Below are 24,064 nucleotides of genomic sequence, written 5' to 3'. Positions count from 1 at the left end.
CAAATGTCCATCAATGAAGAGTGGCTAAACTAGCTATTTTATATATTTATGATGGAATACTATGCCACTGTAAAATAGAATAAAGTCATGAAGCATGTAACAAGGTGGATGAAACCTGGGGACATTATGCTGAGTGAAATTAGTCAGAAACAAAAGGACAAATACTGTATAGTCTCACTAATATGAACTAATATTAATGAGTGAACTTTGAGTTTGAAGTTAAGAACACATATTATCAGGAAATAGAAAGAGGGTCAAGATTAGGCATTTAGTGCTGAAGGAATACAGATTGTACAAGACAGATTGTAAAAATTCAGAAATAGGTAGCACTATCCTACCTCAACGTAGCACAAGAATATAAGCACACTGAATGACACTGAGTGGAGCATGGTTGAGGGAGAAGGGCTGGGGGCACGTATGAAACCTGCATGAAAAATAGAGGATACAGACTGTGACAGTATAACTTAAAATACCTACGGTGGACAATGATGGTGATTGAATTTACAAATAAAAAAGTTTTCGCATAAGAGAGAACAAATGAATGTCAATATTGCAAGGGGTTGAAAATGGATGGTATACAGCAAAAGGTACAATCAATGCAAGCTAGAGTCTGTGGTCAACAGTAACATTGTAATATGCTTCCACTGAATGTAACAATAGCATTATGCCAAAACTAAGTGTCCACAAGTGCGGGGTATGGGGGAGGGTTATGGATTCAATGCAGAAGAAAAGAAAATACCTTCATATAAATTATGGTAGCAAAGACATTTTTACCTACTTGGGTTGGATGTATAAGTGAATAAAATTGTTTAAAAAAGAACAGAGAGAAACACGTGCTAGAGAAAATGTGGAAAAGAGATGTACGTATTAACTGTTGGTAGGGAGGCTGAGAGGGGCAGCCCCCCCGGAGGGCAGTGTGGTGGTTCCGCAGGAGGCTAGGGGTGGGGCTGCTATGTGATCCTCAACTCTGTTGTTCAGTATATACCTGGAGGAACTGACCGTGGGGACACAAGTGGACATTTGCACACTGATGTTTATGGCAGCAGTGTTCACAATATGTAATGGATCGAGGTGGCCTAAGGGTTCAGTGACTGAGAAATAGGAGAGGGAACTGTGGTGTACACATGAAATGGACTCCTGAGCTGCTGCAAGAAGGAATGAAGTTGTGAAGCACGCACATTCACAGCTTAAGGAAGTTGTGAATTTTCCTTAAGATTCATTCTTAAGGTGAATGAAACTCAAGGAAAACATATCGAATAAAATGCGAGGAAAAAAAAGACAAATATTATCATGCCTCACTCATATAGAATAACTGTAACATACAAAATCGGAGAATTGAAGTTGAGAGCATGGGTTATCAGATTGAGTCATATTATACAGGGTCCTAGATTGTAAGCTCTTACAGTAGTCACATATATTCAGGAATTGTAACTGATATTTATAAATTTTGAGACAGTGAGCTATTTGTATGTAGCCTGGTTGTTCTCTGAAACTTTGGGTATTTATTTGACATTAGAGACTCAGATTTAAAGCACTGAAACTATGAAAGTCAGCACTACTCCATTCAGCAGCTGTTACAACAGCTGAAAAAAGTGATAGAGATATGGATGAAGCTGAGGACTAAGGTCAATCAGAATACTGGATAAAGGATGATATGGGCCATATTTTCAAACTTCAACCTTTGTGTGAGATCAAAGGTAGAGATGTATGTTTGGTACAAAATTTCTATTTCTGGTAGCACATTATCCATTTTAACTTGTATGGTCAGTTTACTTGAACATCAAAATTACATGGAATCTTGAATAGGGCTTGAAATCTTACAGGTTATTATGATGCCCATATACATCCTAGAGTAATTTGGGCAGAGAGTAAAAAAGTATTTGCAAAGTCCCTTTAGAAGACTAAGGAGAAAGAAGGAACTATTAGACTCCTGATTTGGGGAATTCCTGATATTCTCACAAAGCAGTGGGGATAACCAATTCAATAGGCTGAGCTCTCATTCTTGGGACTTGCTGTTATGAAACTTTCTCCTGCAGAGGAGAGGGTAAGCTTACAAATAATTATGCCCAAGTGTCATCCCCGGATACTCTTTTTTTGCTGCCCAGAGGTGGCCTCTCTCTCTAAACCAACTTGGCAGGTAGACTCACTGCCCTCTCCCCCTATGTGGGACATGACTCCCAGGGATGTCAATCTCCGTGGCAATGTGGGACCCAAATCCCAGTGATGAGCCAGCACCCAGCACCATGGGACTGAGAAAGCCTTCTTGACCAAAAGGGAAAGAGAAAAATGGACTAAATTATGTCTCAGTGGCTAAGAGATTTGAGAGTCAAGAGGTTATCCTGGAGGTTATTCTTAAATCCATAAAAATGCACTAACTCTATTCAATTCTATGAAAGATAAGAGGTGAGGAAGCTACAGCAGAAAAGTTTGAAGCTAGCAATAATTAGCTCATGAATTTGAAGGAGAAAAGCCATCTCCATAACAACCAAGCACAAAGTGAAGCAGCCGGTTCTGATGTGGAAACTGCAATAAATTAATCAGAAGATTTAACTAAGATAATTCATGAAGGTAAATGTTTCCATTCGTTAAGCTGCTGGAATGCAATATACCAGAAATGTCTTTTACAATGGGAATTTATTAGTTTACATATTTACAGTTCTAAGGCCATGAAAATGTCTCAATTAAGGCATCAATAGGGCTATACCTTCTCAGAAGAAAAGTTGATGGCATCCAGAGTTCCGCTGACAGATAGCAAGTCATATACCCAGTGTCTGCTGGTTCTTTTCTTCTCGGTTTCATTGCCTTCAGTTCTTGACTTCAGTGGCTCTGTCAGCTCTTCTGTGGGCTTTCCTCTAAACTTCCCATGGGTGTTTCTCTTTCAGCTCTTTTGGCATTTTCTGCCTTTTTATCCCCTCATAAAAGACTCCAGGAGAGGATTGACTGACCTTTGAATTGGGTGGGTCACATCTGGATTGAAACAACCTAAGCAAATGGTCACACACACAATAAGTCTGCCCCCAGGAATGCATTAAAAGAGTATGGCCTTTTCTGGGGTACATAATACCTTCAAACCTGCAGCTTCAAACCTGCACAGTAGCTAGACTAAACAGTAGATTTTCAATGTATATGAAAAGCCTTACATTGGAAGAAGATGAACCTATGATGGTCATAGCTAGAGAGAAGTCAATGCATGGTTTCAAAGCTACAAAGATAGGCTGACTCTTGTTATAAGCTGATGTAGCTGGTGACATTAAGTTGAAGCCAATGCTCATTTACCTTTCAAAAATTCCTAGGCCCCTTGAGAATTATGCTTAAGGTTCTCTGCCTATGCTCTATAAATAGAACAACAAAGTCTGGATGACAATACATCTGTTTACAATATAGTTTACTGGGTGTTTTAAGCCCATGGTTGAGACTACTTCTCAGGAAAAAAATGTTCCCTTTCAAAATGTTACTGCTCATTGACAATGCACCTGCTCACTCAAGAGCTCTGATGGAGATGTTCAACAAAGTCCCTGTTCTTCTCAGGTCTGCTAATACAACATCCATTTGGAAGCTCATGGAATGAGAAGTAATTTTGAATTTTCAATGATATTACTTAAGAAATACATTTCATGAGGCTCTAGCTCTCATTAATAGTGATTCTTCTCATGGATCCATGTAAAGTAAATTGAAAATCTTTGGAAAGAACTTACCATTCTAGATGCCATCAGAAATTTTCATGATGTTTGGGAGGAGGTTAAAATATCAACATTAATTGAAGTTTGGAAGAAGTTGCTGCCAACACTCATACCTGACTTTGAGGGTTCAAGACTTCAATGAAAAAAGTCACTACAGAAATGGTGGCTGTAGGAAGAGAACTAGTATTAGAAATGGAACTGGAAGATGTGACTGAATTGCTGCAATCTCATGATGAAATTTGAATGTATGAGGACTTGTTTCTTATGGCTGAGCAAATGAAATATTTTATAGAAATAGACTCTATTCCTGATAAAGATGCTGTGAACATTTTTGAAGTTACAAGAAAGCCTTTATGATATTGCATAAACTTGGTTGCTTAAAGCAGTAGCAAGGCTTGAAAGGATTAACACAATTTTGAAAGAAGTTCTAGTGGGGGTAAATATTTTTAAATAGCATTAGATGCTACAGAGAAATCTTTCATGGAAAGAATAGTCGATCAATGTGGTAAACTTCATTATTGACTTATTTTAAGAAATTTCCACAGTCACCCCAACTTTCAGCAACCACCACCCTGATCAATCAGCAGCCATCAAAATTAAGGCCAGCCCCTCCATCAGCAAAATGATTATGAATCACAAAAGGCTCAGATGATGGTTAGAATTTTTAAACAATAAAGTGTTTTTAACTGAGGTATGCACATTGTTTTTTGTGATGTAAGGCTACTGCATTCTTGATAGACTATACTGTAGTGTAAACACACCTTTTATATACATGGGAAATCAAAAAGTTCATGTAACTCACTTTATCATGATGTTTGCTTTATTGCATTGGTCTGGGACTGAACTCTGAGGTATGCCTTGAATTATGATATGAAATTGAAAGATTGGGAGGCAACTAAAGCACATATACAGAATAAAGATTTCAGAAACAGGTCCAACTATATTTTATATATATGCATATTATATATTAACATAATTAATTCATTTGTTACTTATTTATTGAGTTCCTACTGTGAAGCCATGACTTGAGGTGAGTGAGATAGGGAGCCAAATAGCCAAAGGTCTCTGTCCTCATGGAGTTTACAGTCCATCAGGGAAGCAGACGATAAACAAAACCAGAATAAGTAATTTAATTATATAATATGTCAAAGTGCAAAAAATTTTACAGAAAATCATAAAAGTCAGAGTAGAATGTGGGGAGAGAGATTACTGAGGGTGAGACAAGGCTTTTTAAAATACCATTTATGTATACACAGTTTTGAGAAGAACACATTTGAGTGAAGACTTAAAAGAGATAAGGAATTATCCCTGTACATAGCTTGGAGAAGAGACTCCTGAGCTGAAGAAGAAGTCAGCACTGAGGCAGAAGTGTTCTCTGCCTGTTCACGGAGAGATAAGGAGCGCCATGTGGCTGAGGTAGAGTGAGCAAAAGGGAGAGTAGTGGGGGCAGGTAATATGAGAAATTGGGAGGGGAACCCACTAGATGTGTCCTTGAGCCTCACCATAAGGACTTAAGGTTTCATCCCAGTGAAATGCTAAGCGTCAATATTTTTGCATAAAAATTGGGATAAAAATAAATACAAGCATAAATAACCAGTAGCAAACTAAAAGAAAATATCCAGCATGCATAAAAGCTTTTGTGACTCTATTAAAAAGGCAGAAATTTGATAGAAAATGGTCAAAAGATTTCAATAGGTACTTCACAAAAGAGGAATTCTATATGGCTGATTGATTAATGAAAAGTTACTTCATTAGAAATGAGAAAAATATAAGTTAAGATCATATTGGGTAGTATTATACCCCAGATATGTACAAATGTTAAAAGAAAAGCAGTCAATACCAAATGTCAGTAGAAAGTAGAACTGCCTTGCTGGAGGGAGCATGAGTGTCACTGCTGCTTTGAAATGCACATACTAGTGGAGTATAAGGTGTGCATGCTCTACGACCCAGCAATTTTAGTTAGATACATGCCCCATGGCTTGCATTTATGTATGAGGAAGCCAAAACAGAATTATTCATAAAAAATTGTTCACAGTAACCAAAAACTGGGAAAAATATGTATGCATAAACATTTATAACCTGGTGTATATTCATTTAATGGATTAAAACACACTAAGGAAAAAGAATGAACTAAATCTTTAAAAATAGTGCAAAGAATATATACAACAAAAGGAGCAAGCCCTAAACTGAGAATTTCAGTCATTCTATTTTATAAAGTCACAAATATGGAAAACTGAAGTCTGTTATTTTGGGATACAAACATAAGTGATACAAGTATAAAGATAAGAAAGGGCAATGGTTGACAATTAGCTAACCAGATGATATATCCAAGCTACTGAGGCAAAATTCAGAAATAGATTATGTGTGTTGACACAATTTTGACTCCCATTTCAATCTACTGTAAGGTTAACAACCCCAAGAAGCCAGAAGTGCAAGTACTCAAAGGAAATAATCCCGTGGTGAACTCCACAGACCTTGAGAACTTTGCTGGAACTTCCCTGAGAAGGAAATATGTCACAACTGAAGGTGTTTATGTGAAAACTTTTTCTAACAGTGACATTTTTAGCTTGATGGGACTTAGAATTCCTCAGTTTCACTTACTTAAATCAATTATCATAGACCAAACTAGTTTAAGTAGTTAAGCAAATTAATTAGCTATTTCAAGCAAAACTTCGACCCTCTTAGACTGCACATTCGTAGCAATCTGTCTGTTAGAAATATATCAAAAGAATCAAAATTAAGCAAGCACTAAAAAACATAGTGGGGATTAGGCAGCAGAAATAATGAAAACGAGGGAAAACCCTTGAAGCTACTCCTTTTTCCTTTTATCTCATTTTATTTATTTTACTTTTACTTTCATGAGATTATGTTTCTGTTCCTACACAAGACTAAACCCCTGCATTGGTTATGCATTGATTTTTCCCGACTCGTAGGCCTTCATCCTGAAATTTGTCCTTCTCCCTCCTGAACCACTGATACATTTCTCAACACAAGATGATTTTTGTCAAAATACACACAAGCATTAATATACAAATAAATATAAGGCTGCCCATATTTAAAAAAAACTGAAAACCTTCCCTTAACTCCATATCGCACTGTAGGTCTCCTTTTCGAAGGAAATTCCTGTAGTTGGAGAAGAATTTGTTAACCTTCTATTCTCCATAACTCACTTCATAGGGCCTTTGTCACATAGCTCCATTGAAAGCATTCTAATCAAGGACACAAATGACTGCTTAGCTACCTACTCTTGGAATCAACTTTCTATTATCACATTAATGGGTATCACCATTAATTTGTTTTTTTTCTTCAATGCTTTTTGTTGAAATATCATCATCTAAAGTATAGAATCAATGGCTCACCATATCATAAAGCTGTGCATTCTTCATTATAATCAATTTTTGAACATTTTCATTACTCTAAAAACAATAAAAATAAGAATTAAAAAGAGTAAAAAAGAACACCCAAAATATCCTATTACCCCCATACTTCCCCTGTACTGTTTAATTTTTGTTTTTGTTTTTTTTCTTACTCTCTGTCCATACATTGAATAAAGGGAGGGTAAGTCATAAGGTTTTCACACTCCCACATTCACACTTTAAAAGCTCTCTAGTTATTCAGTCATCTTCAAGAATTAAAGCTTTTAGATTACAGTTCAACAGTTTCAGATATTTCCCTTTAGCTCACCAATACACCAAAAACTGAAAAGAGATATCTATATACTGCATGAGAATACCTCCAGAAAGACCTCTTGAATCTATGTGAAATCTCTCAGCCAGTGAAACTTTATTTTGTTTCATTTATCGTCACCATTTTGGTCAAGAAGGCTTTTTCATTCCCACAATGCCAGGGCCATGCTCATTCCCTGGAGTCATGTCCCACATTGGCAGGGAGATTTATACTTCTGGTGGCCATGTCCCATTCAGCAGGGAGGGAAGTGAGTTCACCTGCTTATAGAGTGAGGCTACATCTGAGTAACAAAAGAGCTTCTCTGGGGGTGACTCTTAGGCATAATCTAAAGAAGGCTTAGCATCTCCTTTGCAGGAATAGGTTTCATAAGGGCAAGTCCCAAGATCAAGGGCCTGTCCCACAAATTAGCAGTCTGCAATGCTTGTGAGAATATCAGGTCTTCCCCGGGTGGGAAAGTTTAATATTCACACCTTTTTCTCCAGTTCCTCAAGGGGACTTTGCAAATATTTTAAAAATATAGTCACTCATTCTTTTTGTAAACACATTTTATTATGAAATATAACATATATACAAAAAAGCAATAAATTTCAAAGTACATTGCAACAAGTAGTTATAGAACAGATTTCAGACTTTGTATGGGTTTTTGTTCTACAGTTTTAGATTTTTGCTTCCAGCTGCTCCAAGACACTGGAAACTAAAAGAAACATCAATATAATAATTCAGCAGACAGACTCATTTGTTAAATCCTATCTTCTCTGTTATAACTCCACCTTCTTTGATCCTTTTCCTAATCTTTGGGGATATTTGGGCTCTGCCTTTTTAAAAAATTTTTCAGGGGTGTCAATAATATAGGCATAGGGGATGGAACTAATTGATATTCTTAGACAGACTGGCTCCTCTGGATTTCAAGATTTATCTGGCCTAGGAACCCACCCGTAGGTTGTAGTTTTCTGAAAAGTGAACTTAATATGAAACATTTGTAGAATATCAGATAAAGTCTGGGCCAGTTTGAAAGCACTATGTCCCCAGAAAAGCCATGTTTTAATCCTGATCCAATCTTGTGGGATCAGCTGTTCCTTTTAATCTAATTCAATATTGTAGGGCAGAAACTTTGATTAAATTATCTACACTGACATGTGACACTCCCAATTGTGGATGTGACCTTTGATTAGATGGAGATGTGACTCACCCATTTTAGATAAGTCTTGATTAAATTACTGAAATTCTTTAATGGAGGACATATTTGGGAGAAAGTCAGAAATGACAGAAGTGACAAAAGCTTCAGAGCCAACAGAAACTTCACAGCAGAGCTGACACAGATGTGGTCACATGGAGAACAGAGTCATGGATATTTAGACATGCTTGGAGTCCCAGTTGATATTGCCATGAGATGTTAAGCAAGCCAGCACCTGGAGAGATCCAAGGGAAGCCAAGAGATGAAAGCCAGCACTAGGGAAGCAAAGTGAGGAACCCTCCACAGGAACAAAGGCTGAAAGCAATGAAGCCCAAGAACAAGGGACTAGCCATGTGCCTTCCCAGGTGAAGAGGTGTTCCTGACCCATCAACCTCCCTCGAATTAAAGTATCTTTTCCTGGATGCCTTAGTTTGGACATTTTCATAGTCTTAGACTGTAAACTTGTAACTTATTAAATTCCCATTTTTGGGGTGGTGGTGCATGGTCTGGTAATCAAACCCGTGTCTTCCACATGAAAGGCAAGCATTCTACCACTGAACCAACCGTGCACCCTAAATTCCCATTTTTAAAAGTCATCCCAGTTCTGGTATATTACATTCCAGCAGCTTGCAAACTAACACAGAGCCCTAGGTTTTCTTTAGCATTAACAAGAATGGTGTTGGTTGGTGTTTGGCAAACCATGGTAATTAGCAATAGCTAGGTGAAGTTGGCATAAGAGTAGCCTCCAGAATAGTCGTTCAACTCTATGGAAACCCTTTTTAAATTTCTGTCCACCTTTCTGTGGGATGTATCAGGGCATCACACCGACCTGCACAAACCAACAAGATCTCACTCCCAGTTCCATGTAATTATTGTGCTTAAATAAACAGACCATACAAGTTAAATTAGATAGTGTGCTACCAAAAATGTAAATTTTGCACCAAATGAACATCTTTGCTTTGGTCTCACATAGAAGTTGAAGTTTTAAAATGCAGTTAGTATCATCTTTAATCCTTTAGTCTGAGTTACCTTAGTCCTACCCAGATCAGCCTCATTCATACCACTAATTGAATTCTGATCATTTATTCAGTGTTTTTAACAGTTGCTGTATGGAGTAAGGCTGACTTTCATAGCTACAGAACTCTAGCTTTGTGGCTCAGGTGTCACACAAATACCCAAAGTCTTATGGAATGACCAAGTTATACACAGGGAGGTCAGCATCTAAGAACTTAAGGGTAACAGTTACAACTCTGGAATAGATGTGGCTGTGTCTCAATCTAGGAACTTTCACAACAGGCCTTCATCAGAAAACCTATGCTGTCAAATTCATTCTCAGAGTTTGTGCATTGTCTATATAAGTGAGGCATTTTATTTTTTTTAAATTTTTAAAAAATTTTTTTTATTAATCAAAAAAAAAGAAAAGAAATTAACACAACGTTTAGAAATCATTCCATTCTACACATGCACTCAGTAATTCTTAGTATCATCACATAGATGTATGATCATCATTTCTTAGTACATTTGCATCGATTTAGGAAAAGAACTAGCAAAACAGCAGAAAAAGATATAGAATGTTAATATAGAGAAGAGAATTAAAATAATAATACTAATAATATATATATATATATATAAAAAGGAAAAAGAAAAAAACAAAAACAAAAGATACAAACACACAAACAAACAAACAAAAAACCATATTTCAGGTGCAGCTTCATTCAGTGTTCCAACCTAGTTACATTACACTTAGGTATTATTGTGCTGTCCATTTTTGAGTTTTTGTATCTAGTCCTGTTGCACAGTCTGTATCCCTTCAGCTCCAATTACCCATTATCTTACCCTGTTTCTAACTCCTGCTGGTCTCTGTTACCAATGATATAGTCCAAGCTGATTCTCGAATGTCAGTTCACATCAGTGGGACCATACAGTATTTGTCCTTTAGTTTTTGGCTAGACTCACTCAGCATAATGTTCTCTAGGTCCATCTATGTTATTACATGCTTCATAAGTTTAGTCTGTCTTAAAGCTGCATAATATTCCATCATAGGTATACGCCACAGTTTGTTTAGCCACTCGTCTGTTGATGGACATTTTGGCTGTTTCCATCTCTTTGCAATTGTAGATAATGCTGCTATAAACACTGGTGTGCAAATGTCTGTCTGTGTCTTTGCCCTTAAGTCCTTTGAGTAGATACCTAGCAGTGGTATTGCTGGGTTGTAATCCATTCTGCCAGTCTATGTCTTCTGATTGGGAAATTCAGTCCATTAACTTTTAGTGTTATTACTGTTTGGATAATATTTTCCTCTACCATTTTGCCTTTTGTATTATATATATCATATCTGATTTTCCTTCTTTCTACACTTTACTCCATACCTCTCTCTTCTGTCTTTTCGTATCTGACTCTAATGCTCCCTTTAGTATTTCTTGCAGAGCTGGTCTCTTGGTCACAAATTCTCTCAGTGACTTTTTGTCTATAAATGTTTTAATTTCTCCTTCATTTTTGAAAGACAATTTTGCTGGGTATAGAAGTCTTGGTTGGCAGTTTTTCTCTTTTAGTAATTTAAATATATCATCCCACTGTCTTCTAGCTTCCATGGTTTCTGCTGAGAAATCTACACATAGTCTTATTGGGTTTCCCTTGTATGTGACAGATTGTTTTTCTCTTGCTGCTTTCAAGTTCCTCTCTTTCTCTTTGACCTCTGACATTCTAACTAGTAAGTGTCTTGTAGAATGCCTATTTGGGTCTATTCTCTTTGGGGTGCGCTGCACTTCTTGGATCTGCAAATTTAGGTGTTTCATAAGAGTTGGGAAATTTTCAGTGATAATTTCTTCCATTAGTTTTTCTTCTCCTTTTCCCTTCTCTTCTCCTTCTGGGACACCCACAACACATATATTTGTGCGCTTCATATTGTCATTCAGTTCCCTGATCCCCTGCTCAAGTTTTTCCATTCTTTTCCCTATAGTTTCTGTTTCTTTTTGGAATTCAGATGTTCCATCCTCCAGTTCACTAATTGTAGCTTCTGTCTCTTTAGATCTACCATTGTAGGTATCCATTGTTTTTTCCATTTTTTCTTCTTTGTCCTTCACTCCCATAAGTTCTGTGATTTGTTTTTTCAGATTTTCTATTTCTTCTTTTTGTTCAGCCCATGTCTTCTTCATGTCCTCCCTCAATTTATTGATTTGGTTTTTGAAGAGTTTTTCCATTTCTGTTCATATATTCAGCATTAGTTGTCTCAGCTCCTGTATCTCATTTGAACTATTGGTTTGTTCCTTTGACTGGGCCATATCTTCAATTTTCCGAGCATCATCCATTATTTTCTGCTGGTGACTGGGCATTTGATCAGATTTCCCTGGGTGTGGGACCCGGCTGGTTGAAAGGTTTTTCTGTGAAATCTCTGGGCTCTGTTTTTCTTTTCCTGCCCAGTAGGTGGCGCTGGTGGTGCTCGTCTGTCTGCGGGTCCCACCAGTAAAAGATGCCGTGGCTCCTTTAACTTGCCAATCCGAATCTCACAGTCGGCCCGGGAAACTGCGTGTGGAGTGGGGGGTCGCCGGCCGCCACGGCTTGGGGGAGTGCTGGTCCAAATTGCCCAGCTGGCCCAAGACGCCAAGCGTGGAGGGAGGGCCCCACTATCCAACATTTCCAGTCAGACCAGGGAGCCACGTGCATGGAGGGGACCCCAATCACCAGCCGTCCCGGCCGGGAAAACATGCGCTCCTCAGGTATCTCACCGCAGCGGATTCTCCCTGCCCGTTCAGCCCTTCCAGAATGGGGTATGCTGTCTTTTTGGTCTCTGTCGTGGCTCCGGGAGCTGTTTCCTTTGTTTCTGTTTCTTAAGTTGCTTTTCTGGAGGAGGAACTAAGACCCGCGCATCTTACTAAGCTGCCATCTTCTCCGGAAGTCCCTAAGTGAGGCATTTTAATATTTGTATTTTCACTTCAGGCTTATTTCATTAAACTTACTGTCCTCAAGTTTCTTTCAAATAATTGTGTGCCTCACAAATGCATTACTTACTGCAGCTGCTCAATAGTCCATTGCATGTATCCACCACAGCTCCCCTTCCTGTCTTCAATCAGTTTACCCTAAGATCACTTCCATCCATTGAAATTTGCAAACAGTGCCTCCATAAACACCAGTGTGCAAATTCCTGACCCTGCTCTCAGTTCCTCCAAGTAGATGCCTAACTGTGGGGTTGCAGGGTCATATGGTAACCCCACCCCTCGCCTCCTGTGGAGCCCCCACACTGCCTTCCAGAGGGGCTACACCACTCTACTTCCCTACCAACAGTTAATAGGTGCAGCTCTCTCTCCACATTTTCTCCACACTTGTATCTCTGTTCATTTTTAAGCAATTTTATTCACACATCATGCAAACCAACCTAAGTAAAAAAATCAATGGTTCCCAGTATAATCACATAGTCATGTCTTCACATGTCTTCACCATTACAATCTACATGAGGACATTTCCATTTCTTCCACAAATAATTCCATACCCCTCCCCCACATTCCCTGCCTACTGACATTTAGCTTTGGCTTATTGTCTTGTTACATTCAATGCAAGCATATTAAAATGTAACTGCTAATTGTAGACCCTAGTAGGCATTGAATATATTTTTCCCATATACCATCCATTTTCAACATCTTGCATTATTGACATTCATTTATTCTCCCTCATGCAAAAACCTTCTTATATTTGTACCTTTAATCACTAATAGTATTCATTCTAGGTATCACTAAGTTATACCATCACAGTCTTTATCCTCTGTCATTCTTTTCAGTGTCATACATGTCCCCAGCTCTCTCTCCTCAACGTTACTCACACACAGCTTTGTTCAGTGTATGTGCAATATTGTGCTACCATCCCATAGTATTGTGCTGTCCATTTCTGTGTCTCTACAATCAGTCCTGTTGCACATTCTGTACTCCTTCAGGATCAAATGCCCAATTTCTACCCTTTTCCTATCATTTGATAACTTGTGTTCTCAAATTAATTCTCAAAGTTCACTCATTAATGTTAGCTTATATTCATGAGACCACACAGTATTTGTCCTTTGGTTTCTGGATAATTTCACTCAGCATAATGTCCTCATGTTCTCAAGATTCATCCACATTGTTACATGCCTCATGACTTTATTCTGTCTTACAGCTATGTAATATTCCATCATATATATACATTTAAAGTCTGTCTTGCTGTATTAGTATAGCTATTCCTGCTTTCTTTGTGTTACAGCTTGCAATAACACTTTTTTCCATCCTTTTTCTTTCAATCAATATGCATCTTCAGGTTAATGATTTGTCTCTTGTAAGCAGCATAAAGATGGATTGTATTTCTTAATCCATATTTTTTAATTGGTGAGTTTAGTGTGCTGACATTTAAAGTTATTACTGTAAAGGCATTTCTTGAATCTACCATCTTATCCTTTGGTTTTTATTGTCAAATCCATATATTATTTTCCCTCTTTCTCTTTTTATCCTTTTAGTTACCCTTGTTAGTATTCTTAAATTTTGTGTCCTCCTTCAAACCACCCTCCCCTGTCTTTTTGTTTCAGCCTACAGAACTCCCATTAGTATTTCTTGTAAGGTCAATCTCTTGTTGAAAAATTCTCTCAGCCTTTGTCTGACTGTGAAATTCTAGTCTCTTCCTCACTTTTGAAGGAAAACTTGGCTGGCTGAAGAATTCTTGGCTGGAAGTTTTTCTCTTTCAGGATCTTAAACATATCATACAACTGACTTTTTAGCCTCCATGGTGCCTGTTGAGTAGTCCAAACTCAGTCTGTGTGGTTTTCCTTGTATGTGTGAGTTACTTTTCTCTTGCTGCTTTCAGGACTTTATGCTTTTCTTTAACATTTGACAGATTGATTAGTATGTGTCTTGGAGTAGGCTTGTTTGGATTTACTCTATTTGGAGTTCATTGGGATTCTTTGATTTGCATATTTATGTCTTTTATAAGGGATGGGAAATTTTCCCCTATTACCTTCTTGACTCATCTTCCAAGGCCTTTAGTATTCACTTCTCCTTCTGGGACACTGATGATTCTTATATTTGCATGCTTTGTGTTGTCCCATCATTCCCCTGAGATCCAATTCAAGTTTTTCTGTCTTTTTTGCCATTTCTTCTTTTGTACAATTCAATTGTCCTGTCATTAGTTTGCCTATTCTTTCTTTTTTCTGTCTCTTCAAATCTGCCCTTATTTGTCTCTAGCATATATATATATATATTTGTGTGTATGTGTGTGTGAGTGTGTGTGTGTGTGAGTCTACAGTACCTTTATTGTGCACCTCAAATAAAATTCTTGTGTTTCATACACAATGACACAATCCAGTATGTTTGTAATTTGGTCTACAGTATCTTTCATCTCTGTGATATATGCTATTTTCTACTTATTCTATCAAATTCTTCTTTATGCTTTTCTAGTGTCTTCTTGTTATCTTTTTGTCTTTAGCCAACCCATTGAATGTATTAAGATATTTGTATAAATGTCTTTGTTAGTTGTTCTAAAGCCTGTTTCTTCTCTGGTGTTTTAATTTGTTCAATTGTCTGGGCCATGTCTGCCTGCCGACTGTGGCAGCTGGGAGAGCTGAATTGAGACCTGGTGCAATTCCAGCCAGGTCTGATGGTCCTGGTGCATGCTGAAAGCTGAAAGCCATCAATCTGGGGCCACAGTGGGGCAGGACACAAAGTGCACAGGTATGCTGGGGCATGGCATGGGGGAACTGCATGCATGGGTGAGTGGTCACCAGGCATGGGATGTGAGGGTGTGGAGGCACACGGGCATAGGACTTGGTGAGGCTGGCTTTCTGGTCCCCATCTCCCTGTCTTTGCACTCCTGAGGGCTCTGGGCCTCCATATGGAAAGGGGAATGGTGGGGCATGTGGACAAGCTGGATGTTCTCTAGGAGCAGGGAAAGGGTTCCCTAAGGAGTTTCCGGACTGTGGAGCTGAGGAGACTGACATCCCAAGCTAGCTGAGGGGCAGCGCCATTCCGGGGCATGGCCTCTTGTCCCTGGTGGAGTCCTAATGGCGCCCACTCACCCCATTTTCTGTGTACCAATTCCTCAGCTTTTTCACCCAGGACTTCCCTATATGTTGTAGAAGACCATGTTAGGTCACTCGTACCTTGGAACTGCTGTTCTGGTCATTTTTCTCTCACTTCTCTAGTTGTTCCTTGTAGCAGGGGTGAACTCAGCCTATCCTTGTCCCCATACCTGTTTGCTGTTTGTAAGTTTCAGAAACATTTGGATAATTTCCCAACTGAGTTAAGAGTATCAGAAAATATGTTTTTTCATGATATTTTTACTCCAGGGGGTCTTGTCCTCATCAATTCCAACCTGGCCTGCTCCAGCCTCCCCTGAATCACAAATATTTTAGCCAGCAGACAGCAATTCCTGAGACCCCTGCCAACTATTTCCTTGGAAAGCTCTGCACACTTGAAAGTGCTTAAACTGGGAAATTGTATGCTATGTATATGTTGCCAGGAAAAAAATTTAAAGAAAATCCACACAGTTGTACAACATAGTGAATGGTAAGGTAATCAAGGAGTTATAGAGAATAGTGTAATCATAATAATATTATTCATCAGTTGTAAAAAGGGGCCACATTAATACAAAATGTAAACAACAGGGAACCCTGAATGGGCGGGAGATCTATACAGGAACTTTGTACTTTCTGGGTGATTTTACTGCAAACCTACAAATGTTTGTAATAAAAAAGAATTTAATGAAAGGAAGTACCAACATTACTTACAAATGATAAAATTTGAACTTCAAGTGAAAATTAGAAGTTAAGGAAACTTGTGGCCTCCATATGAACTTTACAGCTTCCTTGAAGCCCTAGATTTTAAGTTTGTTGATTATATTAATAAATGTGGTTTATTTTGATATTGTAAAATGAAATATCATATGCATAAAATCTGTATTACTCTGTGATCCAATATTTTCCAAGTGAATACTACTTGATGTCACAAAATCATGCATGGTTAGAACCCCACTCAAATTGCTAAATCAATAATGAATTTAAATCTAAGAGATATGAAAAGTTAAAAAAGCTTTAGATCCCAAATTGGACCTATTGTTTAAGTAATCACCACTTGTTGAGTTTTGGAATAGAATATTGTTATAGAAGAATATGAACAATTATACAAAGTGATAATCAAATGCCCCTTCATTTTCTAATCATATATCTGTTTAAGGTCATATTTTATTTACACTTTTCAACCAAAAGAATACACTGCAATGGTATAAAGGAATAGGTATTTATGAGAATACATCCATCTCCCAGTTATCCAAAGACATGTTCAAAAGGATGAAACAATTTCTCTGTCCTCAATATAAAACTTCTGGTCTTTGGAAGTGATTTATTTTGAAAAATTCACTATTACATTAAAATATAAGGAATTTATTACTTTTGATAACAAATAATTATTTACAACTATATCAGTTTTAATTTCTAGAATGATAATTGTCAATAGATACAGAATAAATAATTATTAATTATTTAGAATTTTCCATAGGCACTTTGAGTATAAATTGTTCCTGGAACCAAAGAAAAAATGAGAAAAGTTGTTTTATGTAAATTGTATTAAATTATGTTCTGCAATGTATCAAGGACTGTCCGGTTGTATATTTCTTTATATATTTTGCTTATAATTTCCTCTTTTGAGTGCTAAATTTCCAAGAAAATTATAGTATGACGTTATTAGATGTTTGGTCATCATTTTCCCTCTTATTCATCTCCAGATGCAAATCTTCCCAGTTTCAGTCTTGCAATGTACTTAGTAAATTCTATATCCAAGCTGTGTTTTCTCATGGAATTAATTCACAATGTTTCATTTTTATTATCTGGAAACAATACTAGAAGATTGGCTATATGTGTTATGTATATAATATATATGTTAAACAAAGTTCAATATGCAACAAAATGTATTTCCATTTTGAGTGAGCTCATGCTTTATTCAATATCAAGGGCATCTCCTTTTGTGGACATTAATTTCAGCATCAATGATACTGTGGTAAAAGTAAAGGCCCGTCCCTCAAAAATATTTGATACTCTGGCATGGTTAATTTTGTAAATAGTATGATACTTGATACATGATGTCATAGGATCAAATTTAATGATAGATTGGGTTTCTGTGTTTGCTTTCTTTTTTAAACATCTAGAAAAATATTAGGTGAGCTGAATGATTACCTCAAGTTTTCTTCTGGCATTTTATCTAGAAATTATGAAATGTGATTGAACTCATTGTTTTGAGTTATTAATGTAATATATCCTCCTCACACTTTCTCATTTTATTGGTGAATAAATCATATCATATATGGAAGTGGTAAGATTAGCATAAACCTTAAGATCCAATTTTCCTTTCAAGCATCAGGTGTAAATCTTAATCATTTTGGACATAAATAATCCCTGAAAATTTCCGATGTTTACTACAGTACAAAGTGAAAACTAATAATGGCAAGTCATAAAAGAATCATGAGATGGTGTGGAGAAATATATAGTAGAGAGGATGGAGCAGGTATATTCTTGGAACACAGACTGGGAAAGGAAAGAACAAATGGCAATTATTATTTCAAGCTGATTATCTCCATCTTTTCTTCATTTAAATGTCATCGATTTCTTATATCCCTTTTAATTTGTAAGCTTGGTTAGTTTGAAAAATATTGCCTATAAGACAAAGAGAGAAGGTTCCATGTATTATGAAATGAATAAACACTAGTGATGGAAAGAATTTAGGAACCAAGGAGATTTGGTTCATTTTGATTCTGAAGTCCACAGGCTTGAGATGATTTGGTAATATTCACAATAAATAAAACAAAAGCATCAACAAGTATTGATAGTGTTCATGCATCTACCTGCTTCAGAGGATAACCCATTTTATTCTCTTTGAATCTTCCAAATCGAGTGCAAATCTCTCACAAAGATGATCAACATGAACTATGCAGAGAACGGGATTCCTTGATGTGTCATTTCCAGGTTCCACCGGGCACTGAGCTATGGGATGAAACCCCAGCAGACGTGCTGGCCCTACTAGGGACACCCTACCACGTGAAGACAGGTCTTTTTGGAAAAAGAGGTGGTGTCTGTGGAAGAATTTATTTCTTTTTAACGTAAAATAATCTTCAATGGGAAATTCTTCTCTTCAGTATTTCCTTAGAGAACTCTGCCTGCTGAGCCACCATGGCCCACCCTGCACTAATTCTATTTTAATACCTCTCAGTTCCAAATTACTGGAACAATATTGTCAGATATAACTAAGAAAAGGGAAAATCAATTCAAAATTTGTTTTCAAACTCTGCCTTTGCTTTAGTAATTATAAGGAAGATATTTTTCTTTTCATTTCTTGGATATGTTGGTAGTTCTTGCACAACATGCAGAAATCTGGACAAATATAAGGGCTGGTTTTGACCTAAATGTTTATGTAATGAACTCTGTTTCCTGCAACCACCTTCCAATTGCTATCTTGTTGTATTTGTATTTTAACACTATCCTTTCAAATGTTCTTAGTAGATTACAAAAGTACTAACCCCTCACCTCCACTGGTGATGTGTTACATGTTGTGCCACTCCAAACCATGAGACAGGTACAAGGCACTGTAGCGGGATACATATGATGAGCTTTTGGCCACCTGCTCCATCGTCTCTGCTGCATATTTCTCCACACCATCTCATGATTCTTTTATTACTTGCAATTATCAGTTTTCACTTTGGACTGTAGTAAACATTGGAAATTTTCAGTGATTGTTTATGTCCAAGGTGATTAAGATTTACACCCACTGCTTGAAAGGAGAACTGGATCTTAAGGTCTATGCTAATCCTTCTATTTCCATATGTGAAATGATTTACTCACCAAGAAGGATCTAAATAAACTCTAATTGGTGTTTGGATTTGTCTATGGCATAACAGAAAGAAAAATTTAATCCATATTAGTTTACTCAATTGGGGATATTGATGCTAGAAATATAATATACTTTTGAAATATTGGAGGTCTTTTGAATAGGATGAAATTGGAATTATTATTAAAATTGAAATGATTGTGTTTGATGCAAAGAAATAATCATTTTGCAGGTACTCTTTAATGTACTTCAATTTATTTTAGCTCATATTTATTAAAAATCTTCAAACAGATTTGAGTATTGAAGTAACATTCCTCTGGAAAATTCCCATAAGGCCAATTATCATGCAATTAATAAGCCATAGGATATACCTGTCAAAACATGGAAGCAATGATAAGCAATATCAAATATTAGCAAAATATTATAAAACTTGAAAATAAGTTGGTATTGCTGAGCAACATTTCTATGATTTTTTATCATTCCTCTGAGCCAATTCAATTCAAACCATCAGTGTTTTGAAAATTAGAAACAATTCCTTGATTATTAAAGGTCACCAAATTAAGTAGACAGATATTTAGGCATAGATTCAGTGCTGTAGAGCTGACTAAAAGTGTAATTGTAAATTAAATTTGAAAGGAAAGACCAATCAATGCCAAGGAAACACTAGAATTATAAAACCAATTTGTGGGGGTGATGAAACTTACAACAAAATTGAAAAAAATGAAAGTTGCTTGAATTCAGATATATAGCAGATAAAAACATTAAATGATAACAAACATAATGGATTGGTGATTTTTTCCATTAGCAATAAATGGATATTAATCAGTAAAATGTATATGAAAACATAAAGAACAGAAATGATACAAAACTGAAAGTAATTGTAAAAATATTCCCAAAGAGTGTTACAAGACACATATGCAATTTAAATGGTATATAACTAAATAAGAAAATAGTTATTACAATATCAGTTCTAACAAGTTTCCTTCTACACTTACAAACTTATTTGAAAATATTAGAATTATAGAACTATTACCTTAAATTTTGTTGTAAACTGGATGACACATAATGATTTACAATAAGCATGTAGATTATTGGAATAAATCCATTTTGCCATATCTTACATGTACATAACCCATAACTTTTAATATGGAAATACATATAAAATGGCGATATCACTGGATATACAATTTTCACATCTAAATATTTATCAAGAACACATTTCCTTCAGCACATTTCAGTGTTTTCTGACATAGACCGCTCTGTTTAACAGATATCTGAAGCTCAAATGAGGCTCAGCAGCAAGGAGTGATCTGATCCATTATCATGTAACCAAAAATGGGTTGAAGGAATTGCCCATGAATTGTCTCCAGAAAAGCAGTACTTTGGTTTTTGTATCTTGTCGATTTTTTCATAATAATGTTGTTCTGTGTATGAGGTCTGTCCTTTCCTCTCTCCTTCTGAATAGATACCAGTATTTCAAGGAGCTTCACCTTCTCAGCACTCTCCTGAGGGCTGCAGCCACGTCTTTGTTTCGAAGACTGTAGATGAGGGGGTTGAGCGTGGGAGTGACGATAGTGTAGATGACAGCGATGACTTCGTCCTGCAGCGCGGTATGGTAGGCTTCAGGGACAATGTACATGATGATGGCTGTTCCGTAGAAGAGAGACACCACGATCATATGGGAAGAGCAGGTTGCCACAGCCTTTCTCATCCCTAAATCGGATCCCAATTTCAAAACAGTAGAGATGATCTGACCATATGAGGCCATAATTGCAGCTATTGGAGTGAGGAGGAAGATAATGCCACTAAAATAAAGTCCATTGGCATAAAGAGATGTATCAGCACAAACCAGTTTCAGGAGCGCTGGGATCTCACAGAAGAAATGGTGGATTTCACGGGAAGCACAGTAAGGGAGATGGAGAGTATATATGACGTGGACCAAGGCATTGAGCAGAGCACCCAGCCAGCTGCCAGCCACCATGAAGGCACACACGGTAGGGCGCATGAGGACTGAGTACCGGAGAGGGTGGCATATGGCCACATAGCGGTCATAAGCCATGACTGCCAGTAGAAGACACTCTGCTGCAACAAGGGTCATGAAGAGAAAGAGCTGAATCCCACAGTTCACAAAGGAAATGGTGTTCTTCCCAGACAGGAAATCAGTGGCTGCCTTGGGGACAATAGTGGAGCTGTACAAGAGGTCCATGATGGAAAGTTGACTGAGCAGAAAGTACATAGGCGTATGCAGTCGAGAGTCCAACCAAATGAGAATAAGCATCATAATATTGCCAAAAAGTGCTGCAAGAAACATAGAGAAGATGAGAGAGAACAGGAGGCCGGGGGCCTGAATCTGGTGAAATAGCCCCAGGAGGACAAAGTCAGTTCCCGTTGTCTGGTTAGTCCACCGCCACAATCTCTCCTTCCTCATTCCTTAGCCTGGATACAACAGACAAGAATCTTTACTCCCAGCAAAAGTTGGGTCTACTCTGATTTTACAATATACCAATTTCATTCTCTTCACTAGTAGTATAATGCTATTGAATGTGTTACAACTGTTCTAAAATCCGTCTACCACAGAATGGTCCTCATTGCTGTTGCAATGACAGTGCATGCTGATGTATAGTAGATTAATAAAAAATTATCAATATACAAAACTCTTTATATTTCAAGAAAACATGTTTAGAACCCTTGAAATTTGGATAATGTTAATATTAATAGTGTTTAAAAGATTGTGATTAAAAATTAAAAATCCATACATATATAATTTCTCTGTATATCAATCATCTACCTCTGTCTTTCTCTCTGTTAATTTACAAGTACATCGATATCTACATTTATATCTTAACATAACTCTAAATCTAATTCTATATATTAATTTCCATATCTATATGCATATCTATATCTGAACTTATATATGGATATCACCAGTGTTAATATTTAAAGACATTTTGTTCTTTTAGTCCTCAGTCAAGACCTAGATATTGTAAATGAGATAATGGTCATAAGTAATCTTCTATATGAAATGTCAGTTTTTTTCATAAATACCGTTTTAGCTTTAAAACATATCTGCAAGGGATTACATTCCTTGTTTCAAAAGGTAATTTTGGTTTTCAGAGATAACAGGTAAATTTGCATGCGGGGGTGAAAGTCTTCTGGTGACATGGGAGATGACTCCCAGGGATGAGTCTGGTCCTGGCACCATGGATCAGTGATTCCAGAACCAGGACCATAATCATATTTAAATGTTTTCAGACTCCCTCTTCTTTTCCTCAGCATTTGAACGACTGTGACCTCTAGAAGAGGAAACTGGTTTAAGTGTCATTTACTGTGAACTCAAGATGCTTAAGTTTGCCTTTCCTTTTTAGTAATTTGAGAGTTGAAATCATAGGACCCTCCAGGAGGAGCAGAAGATGCCCAGTGCAAAACCAACGCCTGCTGCACAGATTCAGTAACTGGACTTCACAAATTCAAAGCACTGCAGGTGATCTGAAAAACCATGTGAACAAACAAACAAGCAAAAGCTGCCATTAGCCATGTAACTTGGCCAGTGGGCCTGGTGATGCATTTCCTCTGTGCTTGGTCAGCACAGCTCTGTGTGGAGGGAAACAAAAGTTACCTGGGCCAGGACAATTACCTGGACGCGAGGGGTAAATAGAGGGAGCCTCGACTGGGTCACATGCTTCTCGTGGAAACAAGACTGAATTGAGTGCATAGGTAATTTGTTAATGTACAGCTTTTTCTCCTTCAGGATGTTCCTGCAAAAATGGGTCATATAAAACCCAACGACCGTGACAACATCAAAATGTCGATTTCACCGAACACAGAGCTTAAGCCTCGTTCCTGCCAGAGGGTGTCACGGTCACGCCCCCTGTTGGGCTCTGTGGAGGAAGTTCCATGCTGTCCTAAGTGACACTGACCCCTTAATAAGTAGGAAATTTTGGTTATAAGAATACTGCATTATATGCATTATGTTTATTGTAGGGGGTATAAACCGATATATCTGTTACCAGTTCTCCAATAAATAGTGAGAGGAATACAAAACCACTAAATAAAAGAAAGTAGTTCAAAACCTTGTGGAATTATTTATTTGCCTTTAACTCAGGGAAGTGCCACAATCCTTAAAATATCAGAGTTCTGATTCTGTTTCTGTCAGTTAATGTTTACTTCAAAAGTAGTTTTTATAATAGGACCTTAACAAACACAAGTAATATGAAAATGTGTACTATTTAAAAATAACAATATGCCTAATGTTTGCTTATAGTTTACAGTCAATTGTTGCTTGGAAATTTTATATTTTAACCTATGAAAGCATTTTCTTCTAACAAGTAAACTCAGTTAAAGAAAACACTATCTTTGACTCAGATTTCATTTGGAATTTTCTCTTAAACTGTATCTTTATTACCAGTGTGTGTGAAACTGCTTGTATTTGACTCAAAGTAAAGGAGAAAGAGAGTAAAACAGTCAATTTGAAAATCAGAATAAGAGACACACAAAGCTTTTGGGATTCTGAGAGTGAATTTATTTTGTTGACTCTGCATGCAATTGTTTAATTGAAAAGATAGATAGATTGATAGAAAGATAGACAATAAATACATATCAGTGTCACATGATACAACAAGAAATGCACATGTAATTAGTACTTTTTAGTGCATTTAAAAACAATGTATGCTTTAATCTACAGAGACAATTTATTCATATTAAGT

At 37.1% G+C, this 24,064-nt stretch overlaps 1 protein-coding gene across 1 annotated transcript; it reads right to left on the bottom strand.

Moving 5' to 3' along the window:
• Positions 1–20,847: 20,847 nt before the first annotated feature.
• LOC143664808 (olfactory receptor 2AG2-like) lies at positions 20,848–21,597 on the bottom strand. The gene has a single exon (XM_077138180.1). The coding sequence runs from the start codon at positions 21,595–21,597 to the stop codon at positions 20,848–20,850; it is 750 nt and encodes a 249-aa protein (XP_076994295.1).
• Between the last annotated feature and the right edge of the window lie 2,467 nt (positions 21,598–24,064).

This window comes from Tamandua tetradactyla, chromosome 20 (genome assembly GCF_023851605.1).
Source record: "Tamandua tetradactyla isolate mTamTet1 chromosome 20, mTamTet1.pri, whole genome shotgun sequence".
NCBI lineage: Eukaryota > Metazoa > Chordata > Mammalia > Pilosa > Myrmecophagidae > Tamandua > Tamandua tetradactyla.
This window is presented reverse-complemented; position numbering and strand designations above follow the sequence as displayed.